We start from the raw sequence: 10,712 nt of genomic DNA, 5'->3' as shown, positions 1-10,712 counted from the left end.
TATGACTCACAGAGGTTAGCTTAAATATTTGTTAGTTTCATTTTCTTTTCTTTACTGAAAGATAATGATAAGTTTTTACAGATCTGTGGATTTTTATGCATGTTTTTAAGTGACAGTCACCAACTATGTATTGTCCTGTGGCATAGGAATGAACGAGACCGAAGCCCCGATAGGGGATCTAGCTGGAGTGATCGCTTCAAAACTCGGGAGCGCAGCCGCAGTCCCGTCAAAGCTACAGCATCTGCAGCATCTCAATATACCCCGGGAGTCAGCTTTCATCAAGCAATGATGGAACGCAATGGAGGAGGCAGTGATCGCAACAAGAGCTTTAACCGGGAGAGAAGCCGCAGTCATAGTCCTTATAGACAGGACAAGGGAAAAAGTTCACGATCCCCTCCTGGCGGTGGTCGGACCAACAGTAGTCCTCAGAAAGGGTGGGGAGGATCTTCAGGTGTTGGAAGAAATGGTGGTTCTCATCCTTACAATGGAGAATTGGAGGAAGGGATGATTCCTGAAGAAGAAGGAATGATAGGTCATGATGAATCTTCTATATATCGAAGTGCAAATTAGAATTTTGGCTATTTCTACTTTAACGATATGTTAAGGTAATTTTGGTCCGCTATCAGTATTTTGAAAGACATTGGCACATGGACATTTGCAAGATATAGGATCTGGTAGTGGAATTAATGGCAAATGTATATTTTGAGAAGCTAAGTAAAAGTCTGATAGGTGAAGAAGAACCTAGTAACAAATATGTTAATGGTTGCCTGATAGGTGAAGGACTTAGTAACAAATATGTTGATGGTTTTATGTTTATTATTTTGGTAAAGGTTTAGTTTATATCTTCTACACAGCCAGACTAGAAATTGTTTAAGCCAACTATGAAATGTTGCATCCATCGTTTTCTGATTGAGCTGCATCATAGTTTTTTTGTTAAAGGAAGCAGCGAACAAATGTGACTTTCTTATATTGATTTCATTGACAACATACAAGTGTTGTTTGCTTGTATTATGCATGAACTGCAGTTGTTGAACTTCTATTATTATAATACAAAATCAATCATTGTTTTGACTGGATGAAGATATTTAAAACATCTGACGTTTAGTAATTTTTCCGAGGTTGATGACAGTATTGCTCAATCTGAGCACCTATAATAACTGAAATATGAAATATCAATCTTAACGTTATGTAAAGAATAAAATAACATGGGAATTGTGTGTACCTTTTTTGATTTGAGAGTCGATTTTCAATTTTCTCATTAAATTTAATAGAATAGTTCAAAACTCCAATTCTTCATACTCTTTGGCTTACTTAATTAAGTGTGTATATATTTGAAATACTTTTAAGCTTACTGATTTAATCGGCGCTTTTTAGTTTAAAAAACACATCAATAGGTGTTAGCACGTAGCAACACTTTTTCTAAATCACTTGTTGAGAGTTTCTTTAAAAAATTACGAGTGTTTTTTTATTATCAAAAGGATATAAACAAGCAGTAAGAAATAAAGAAAAGTTTCCGTAGCGTCACTAACCTGGAGTGAGACATTGACTCCAAGAGATTTTTGAATTATCCAATTTTAATTTAAAAATTCTAAAAAAAAAATTTCGATAGTGTTGCTAACGCAGAGTGAGACATTGACTCAAAGATTTTTAAATTATTCAATTTAGCTAGTCAATCGGCACAACTATTACCTTTCCTCAAATAATGATTAAAAGATAAAGTTCAAGAATAATTAAAAAAATTCTTAATGTTGTTTATAACCAATACATAAGGATGAAATGGTTGCATTTTGTCCTCAAAAATTTGCTCTCAGATTCACACATAACATGACGAAATCCATTATTCCAAGCTGTCTCAAGACCATAAAAAATTACTTGAAGTTCAACATAAATATTTGTTGTAGCACCATGCTTCTAGCAAAGCCGATCAACCATTTGCCGTTAGAATCCTGAATTAAGCCACCATAGTCAGAGCAACCTAGGTTATCAAAGGAACTACCATCAACATTCAATTTAACGAGGATGGCGAGTTGGGTATCAGATGCGTAAAGTCCCCTTCAATGAAGCTTTGTTAGAAAAATAGAGGTGGAAATTTATGGAGGATAGCGAGTCGATTTGGAGGCCTTTGCTGGAATTTCATTACGGTAGTTTGGAAAAGAGTGTGTTGCCAGGTAGGGTTTTCAGAACTGCGGGTCAGTCTTCTTTATGGTGGAGAGACGTGGTTCCTCAAATCTCAGATAATTTTAAGTCAAGTTGGTTCCTAGATGGGGTGGTAGCAAGACTGGGAGATGGTAGTAGGATATGTTTTTGGAAAACTAAATGAATGAGAGGAGTCTCTTTTGCGGAAGCTTATCCGAACATGTTCGATATCGCCGCTGATCAAAATGCGACGGTGGCAGAAATGAGAGCTGTTAGGCCGTTTTCATGGTGTTGAAATTTAAGCACGGAGATACGGTTTGCAACGGGCACGGCGTTAACACAATTGATTGAATTAGACAACATTCTGATAGGAGTGGATATTAATGTAGGCGTTGGGGATTTATTTAAATGGTTCCAAGATACGGCTGGAGTTTACACAGTACGTTTGGGTTATATCGTTTTCAATAATAGTTGCAATTATATCTTGCTTGTAGATAGTAAATTGAAGGCAATGTCTTGCTTATGAGATACTTTGGTTCCAACTAAGTTTCTTGTTTTCGGTTGGCATTGCATTATAGATAGGATGTCAACTAGAGATCATTTAGTTAGAAGGGGTATTATTTCTAACGATAGTGACAAAGTTTGCGTGTTTTGTTTCGGCCATATTGAAACCTTGGATCATTTAATGGTGTGGTGCCCTTTAATAAGGATGGCGTGGAGTAGAATTTTATCGTGGATTAGAATATAATATGTAAATTCACAGGATACTTGGAACATTTACTGCGATTTTGGGAATTATTAGTTGACAAAGTTTGCCCGAAGAAGATTTTGTTGATATGGTTTGCAATGTGCGGGGCATGAATGCAATCATCTTCAAGGCAAAAGGTGTTAGCGTTGGCTACATTGTTGACAAGGTCAAATTGCTTTCTTGACAGGGGAATATTATGGGTTTCAAATCCAATGTTCCTTGTAGTTTTTTCTTTTAGAACAAACACCCTTTGGACTTCTTTAAAGTTTAAGGGTAGTTTGTATATGGGTGAGTACCCCTTGTACTCTTTTGAATGAGAATTCTATTGCGTATAAAAAAAACATTATGTCAGCAGCCGGTGGTATCAAAAGACCAAGAGTGTGTAATTTGCACATGAAAATCTTAAAGAGAGATCATGATCTTTTGAAAGAAGAATTAAAAATGTCTCAAGACAAATTTGGATTTCTTAAAAAAGATCATAAGGCTCTCTTAGATAAAGCTTATGATAAAATATTAAATGAGCATGAGATAGCTCTTCAAAGCTTTATCACAACATCTCTTGAGAGAACTAAAATTACTAAAGTGAGTAAGAGCAAAGGAGAAGATCTTGGTTATAATGGAGAATGCTCCAATGTCTAGCTTTTGAAGAAACCCTCAGATTCGTCTTCTTCAAGCAATGCTCAAATCTTATTTTATGACTGCTACTGATAAGGGTTAGAGTTTGACTCAGTTAAAACCTAAAATTATTGAGTTAAAAGATCTGAACAAATCTGCACCTGAGACCTCAAGGTCAAGGGTTTTGGAGAAGTCAGTTCTTACAAATCAACAAGCAAAGGTTCATAACAGATTATAAGCTAAAGTTCAAAAGTAAAAAGTTTTGAGGGATCAAGGACCAATGAACTTCAAGTAAAAGGTTATGAAGAAACCAAAACAAATGACCTATGGACCAAAAAATTTGAAGGATTCAGAAGCTAATGTCAATAATTATCCAAGACAAAACTTCTTTAAACCTAAAGTCTAGATTAAGCCTAGGCATTACTACCAGGCAAATGCACTAAACAAGAAAAAGCCTGCTAAAACCAACGAATAACCTGTAAGAGTATGAGTTTCTAGATCTCAAATTATGTTCTTAATGTGTTCTTAATTTTTCCTAACGTGTTCTTAATTTTTCAAAACTATTAAAAGATATTTTCATTGAAAAAACAAAAAGACATTTAATTAGATGAAATTTTTTCATGAAAAAATAAAATTGATATTTAAGTTGTAGCAAAATATTGTACACAAATTTCGATTCGCTTTGAACCGATTTTTGATAAAAAATATTCGAGTCGATGATCTTTCTATCGGTTTGCTTTGGTTCGATTTTTAGTATTTTTTAAAAATGAAATCGAACCAAAGCAATCAGTTTGGTTCAATTTAGTTTCGTTTGATTGATCGATTTACAATGTTTTTTTAAATATTATATTATATTCATAAGTGTACTCTTTTCATTATCACGTTTTTCAGTGTATTTATGCTTTATTTTTTTAAAATAATATATTTTATATAATTTATTTTATGTTCTAGTTTTTTAAACAAATTATAAGTTATTCTTAATCCGTATAAAATAATGATATGATTTCCATTGAATCATAAAATAATTTCACCAACAAATGTTTTAGAGTTTGATTCTAGATACAAGTTTAACTAAAATGAAAGAAACATAAATAAAGATAAAAAATTGTTAGACTAATACAAAATTTGAACTTAATAATGTGTGAAATAAAAGATTTAAAGTGTAATTATAGTAATTGGTTGGATAATCGGTTTGACGATTTCTAAAATCTAAAATCGAGAACTGGACCAAACTACATCAATTTTCATTAGTTTAGTTTGGTTTTAGAATCCAATAAGAAACAATCAATTTTTTCCAATTTAGTTTAGTTTAAATTATCAATTTAATTGATATTTTCTGATTCGCTTATGCTCTACTAATATTATTCGCTTTATGTAATAAAAAAAATTAGCTTTACAAATATTTTATATATAGAATTTTGAATCATAATTCTAATTAGATTAGTAAAATAATTTTCAAACAATTTGATTTGTTTTATTTTTTCTTTATATAACATTATAAAATTATAACCCTATCATTACCATTCACATTTACTAGAAAGTAACAGTACCATGGAAACGTGAACAACAACACTGATTCATTCATCTTCTTCAAATTCAATACAAATTGAAGCTATCATCTGCTTCACTTTCTTGTATAATACGATACAGACGAAAACCCTAAACCCTAGAAACAATGGCGGGAATAGCTATACTTGCAGATCTATGGAGGAAGAATCACAACTCTGCTGCATCACACGCTTTTCAATCTTCTTCCTCTTTTTCTGCTTCTGCTGCTGCTGCTTCAGCTGCTTCTTTTGCTGCAGGAACTACTTTTGCTTCAAGGAATTTCTTTGGGTATGTATGATTTTGTTTTTACCCTCTTTTCTTTTCTCAGTTTAGGTTATTTGGTGTTTGATGATTTGGGGAAGATGAATAGACTGAGATTGTAATTTCTGGTTGCCTTGCAGTAGAGCTGTTTGTTTGTAGTGTTTTGTTATGATTGGTTGATAGGTAAAGGTAAGAAGTGATTGAATTGAAGTAGAAATTATGGTTGAGATGTAGATTATAGTCATTGGAGTAGTAGGGTTTTGGTTGGTATAAGTTTATGTTTGGTTTAGCTTTTGGAATAGCCAAAATCGGTGTAGAATTGATTTTGAAATGATTTTGAGGTGTTTGGTTCTGCTAAAGTAGAATTGATTCTGCTTCCAAAATTGATTCAACTTGAAGCTAGAATTTGTAGCTTTCGAGTTTAGACTGATTTTTACTACTGTTCAACTTAATTTTACATGAAATTATCCAAACATAAATCACTTCATATTCAAGTCATGTTTAATTAGAATCAATTTTACAAAATCAATTCACTCAAAATCCGTAGAACCAAACATACACCAAGTATAACTTCATGTTTGGATTAACTGTGAGTTTGACATAATCACGGTGGTGGCAATGTGAGTGTGATTTTTTGAAGCTTAAGTGTGTGTTTGAAAACTTGAGGTTTTCGTGGTGGAAATGTGCGGTATCTTGGAAATTTAAGTGTAGATTTTGTCAAAATTACGGTGTCATAAAAGTGTTACTCTAGAAATTCTAGTTTTCTAACTTTGGTATAACTGAATAAGCATTTGAAAGATTGAATGTATTATTGCTCAACAGTTTACACTTTAGGAGATTCTACTTTTTTAACTTTGCCATTTTCAAACTTTGATGACATGGATTTTGCCATTTTGCTTGGTTTGCATACTTAGATGAATGGTCGGTGTGCTTCTAATGCATGAAGGTTACCATGATGCATTGAGTTTTTTTCTTTTTCTTTTTCAGATTGGATAAACAATATTATTGGACAGTTTGTAACGTGTGGATGATTTTCTAAGAAAAAAGGGTTGAATAAACCATGATTCTATGTGTATATCACAGAAAATAGAGACTTAGGTTATCCTATTGGTGATTTTTGATGAAGAAAATAACCGAATATGACACTGCTGTCTCAGATTTCACTAAATTTTAACTTCTCTAGAACCTTTAAATCTTCAAAGGGGTTAGGCTTAAAGTTATGTATTTCTGAAACAGCCAAGTTGTTAAAGACAGGGTTTTAAAGTTGTTGCACTTGCACTCAAGTGTAATTTATCATTGTATTTTAAGCATATATGCCCTACTTTGGTTTGACATCCTTGGTACTTAATACATTTAGCAATCACACCTCTTTAATTTCAGGTCACCAGTGGCATATTCTGATGCTGGCGCAACATTATCTGAAGATTTTATTTCTAACATACAAAGTGCTTCTGAAAAGATTTACAATTATGACGTTGAAAGATTCAGTACAAAAACGTACAATGTCCAACCTAAACCTCTATTCTCTGCTTTCGAATTGAGGTCACTCGGAATGACTTCAATAAGGTCGTTCTTGATGCACTATTTGCCTCTTTTGGAACCGCGTGCGGAAATGGAAGATGATGATGATGAGGACTTTCTGGAGGAACTTACAGGGGCAGATCAAGAACGCCATATTGATCTGGTCGTTCCCTTCAAAAAGTCGGTAAAACAAATCATCCGCGAGGTGAGATTTTCGTATTCTTGTTTTAACTTTTAGTAATGCTTATCTCTTGCATTATTCACAATTTATGAAATTGCCGTGTGTGACTTGTTTGATATCAGTAAAAATAATTTCGAGCTGCTGCATGTAGCTTGTATTGTGCAAAAACTAAACTCTTTGTAAATTATCTGTCTTTGAAAGTAAACATGTTAATTGAGGTAGATTGCTTTTGTTGTTGTTTTATGCTCTTGTTTTTGTCTCATAGAGTTTCACTTCATATACTTGATGTAGGTTAACATTACTCGAATCTCTACCTATTTGTATGGTGTGTATATCTGTCCAAATATTTTTTAGGTTAACTTCTTGTTCCAAGGAGAAGCTGAGCCAAATTGTTTTGCATAAAAGGTCTCAAGGAAGAATATCATTTGAGAAAATATATGAGTAAGAACTTTACAAACAGTAATAATAGTTGAAATTCGCCAAGTTCACTAGATATAGATTAACAAATTATTAGCGTGGGTGTCACATTTTGGTATAAAAGTTCATCCAAATTGAGTCTAGAGGGTATGGACTGTCCGTGTTTAGTTTGAAAACTGCCTCTCGTGTTGTGGAAATTAATACATTATGAGTGAACTATGATAGGACTTCAGTTGCTGCATGACTTTCTAGGTTATACCAACTGTTGGTTTCTGTTGCACACTTTAGATGAATGTAATTGAGCAAGAAAAAGCTTGTCTTGTTTCATTACCTCTCCTTTATTTTAAATCTTGGTTTTGTAATTTTGAATATATAACTGAATACTTGCAATGAGGTGTTGTTGCACGAGGAAAACCCTCACAAAATTATGCTTACAGTTACTTGTTTTCAAGTTGTTGATGGCTTTTCTAAGTTTTCATGGTTTATTAATTTTGGGAAATATCGCTTGTACTACGTGAAAGATTGGGTACCTTGTGAGTTATCCAGGATGGTCTAATATGTATGCAAGTAGTTGATAGAGTACATTACGATCAAAGAAAACTAACTGAATCTGAACTTACATGTATGGAAGAAACGGAAAAGTGATAATTGAAGTATTACAAGAGCTCTGCTTAGCTACTTATAACAACTAACCATTAGAAATCACAGAATTATATATTATCACATCATTGACATTTTCTAAGTGAATTCCATCAGTGTTGGGACTTAGTTTTGGAGCTGTAATGTAAAATGAATCTATATGGACATTATTGCAGCCTTCATCTGATATGGAACTGAGGACTGTTCTTCACCTTTAGTCCTTGCACAATCAAGTTGGAATGGAACTCATAAAAAATCTTATGGCCTGCATCATGCATAATTTTGTATACATAATTATACTTAATCATTATGCAATTTCAGTAGTAGAAGATGCGAAGATAGAAGAAATTTAAGGTCTTTAAAACTTACAATTGGGCTGCTCCATTTAATCCCTGTGGCATTTATTATTGAGATTTTAACTTAGTATGAAAATTTTACAATTATAAATCATCTCTACCTTGTGAGGCTTACAAGGAAGGTGCCGCCATTTTTGTCTTTTTCCATCTATTAAACCACTTCCTTCTAGTGACATTCCATTGATTCTGTAAAAAACCAGCTACTGTCTCCTACTGCTGTTCTTTGGCTAAGATTCTGGTCCATCAGGTGGCATAACAGTGCCATCCACCTAATTGATCTTACCATAAAATTCCATCAGCTAATTAGCTAGTAATAGATCGCTTGACGGACGTGTGCAATTGGTCCAGGCATCAGTCATTGGATTGGGCTACAACTCAGGTTCAATAGTTGAGGTTTTGCTGGAAGGGCTGCATGGCCGTAGAAAATCCATCACCTATGCAGTTAGTCTAGCTAACTCTCAGCTGCTGGATTGAGGTACTGCCAAGACCTAACAGCTAAGACTTTGTTGGACAAACTGCATGGCCACAGAAAATTCGTATTGAGTAAGTATTGCATTTTTATGACCTTGAGTACTAAGTCATCTTGACAAGGACTGGTGAAGATAGTAGACTGAACGAGGAAGGAGAAGCCTTGAGGATTGAGAATAACATTAACTTGTGATTCATTTTGCCAGACAGTGTCCCATGCCATCTTAAATGATTCTGTATCATCTTTTATACCATCTCCAATGGCACCAAATGATCTTACATGAAAAAATTCCAGAGGCATTATTATTGTAGTAGAAATCATCATAAAGGAGATGGTTGAGGTAGTGAAGTTTTATTTGAATTATGAGAATGTGAAGGCCTATGTTTTCTATGTGAATGATATCTAGCTTGAACTGATATGAAAATGCTTCGTTCTCATAAAAACAAATATTTAAGCAAAAAGTGACTAATTTCTATTCTCAAAAACTTGAAAACCCAGAAAGTACATTAAGCACTAAAACACACAAGTTAGAACAAGTTTAACTGAATTTGTCTTGGCATTTTCATCCTATTCATAATATGTTTATGTGTTAGAAACTCACCCAGTTAGAACAAGTTTAACTGAATTTGTCTTGGCATTTTCATCCTATTCATAATATGTTTATGTGTTAGAAACTCACCCAGTTAAATGTATCTTGGATGTTATGACAGACAAGTGTTGTGACCACTAGAAGGATTTTAGAAAGAATTTCTGTTCATTATGTTTCACTGCGAATGGCATCCAAGCTTCTCAAAGGTACGTGCTTCGAATTCTACTAACAATTTCATCTATATTTCAAGTGATCTTACAAGCACTCATTTGTCGCATTTTTTTTTCAACAGATGTTCCTAAATCAGCTACTCGCAAGGCTGCAAGGAACTTGCCTACCCATGTTTACTTCTTTTCTGTGAGCAGAACAACATTCAGAGGTCAATAAATTTCCATAAATCACCTGTGTATTTTTTGAGATTACCATTTAACATAAACTATATTGTACCAACTATATGTTTCATTATGCACAGGGCACATGCTAGGAGTTGCAGCATCTTGGGTTGTCCAAGTAGGCATTGACTTGTATCGATTCTTTAGGTCCATTTTCAGGTCCAATGATGAAGATAGTGATGTCGATACAACCGAGCAAGTTCGAATTCTTGGACAGAAAGTTGCCCTTACTTCAATAAGATGTAGTTCATCTTTAGTTTTTGCATCCATAGGTGCAGGAATCGGTGCTACCCTTGTCCGTCCCTCACTTGGCCAGTGGATTGGTAAGATTGTAAACAACACATGCAAACAAATTATTACTTCTATCTTTGTGCTGGAATTGTGTTAGGTTGAATCTTAATAATTTGACTCACTAACACAAAACATTGTTTTTTTTCTTCTTTTTTCAGGATGTGCTGCTGGTGATTTGGCTGGTCCAATCATTGTAGCATTTTGTGCCGACAAAGCATTTCAAGTGAACCTTTAGTTGTGGTTTTATATTTCTGACTTAATTTTTACCAACCTCAAAATGAAAGGTGTATCTTCAAAATTTTGGTATTTTTATATGCCATATCTCAATGAGCGGAAAGAATTTGTAACATTCTACCCTTGATGGTGTCTTTCTTACTATTTCAGTTAGTATTCCTAATGATTTAGTCTCTTCAGCTGTTATTGAGTTTCTTTGTAGTTTATTACATTGTTCAGTGTGTGTGTATATTCTGGCCATTTTGAATCTTACCCTTTAGTCATGAGTGGGTCTGTTAAAAAATAGAGATAAATGGATAAGATGGTAGAGATTAA

At 33.8% G+C, this 10,712-nt stretch overlaps 1 protein-coding gene across 1 annotated transcript; it reads left to right on the top strand.

Moving 5' to 3' along the window:
• The first annotated feature begins 5,020 nt into the window (after positions 1–5,020).
• On the top strand, positions 5,021–10,512 carry LOC131652715 (uncharacterized). Its single transcript, XM_058922659.1, has 6 exons — positions 5,021–5,335; positions 6,689–7,034; positions 9,602–9,686; positions 9,773–9,859; positions 9,953–10,195; positions 10,322–10,512. The coding sequence occupies exons 1-6, from the start codon at positions 5,175–5,177 to the stop codon at positions 10,396–10,398; spliced, it is 999 nt and encodes a 332-aa protein (XP_058778642.1). The 5' UTR covers positions 5,021–5,174; the 3' UTR covers positions 10,399–10,512.
• The last annotated feature ends 200 nt before the right edge of the window (positions 10,513–10,712 follow it).

This window comes from Vicia villosa, linkage group LG2 (assembly GCF_029867415.1).
Source record: "Vicia villosa cultivar HV-30 ecotype Madison, WI linkage group LG2, Vvil1.0, whole genome shotgun sequence".
NCBI classification, from domain to species: Eukaryota; Viridiplantae; Streptophyta; class Magnoliopsida; order Fabales; family Fabaceae; genus Vicia; species Vicia villosa.
This window is presented reverse-complemented; position numbering and strand designations above follow the sequence as displayed.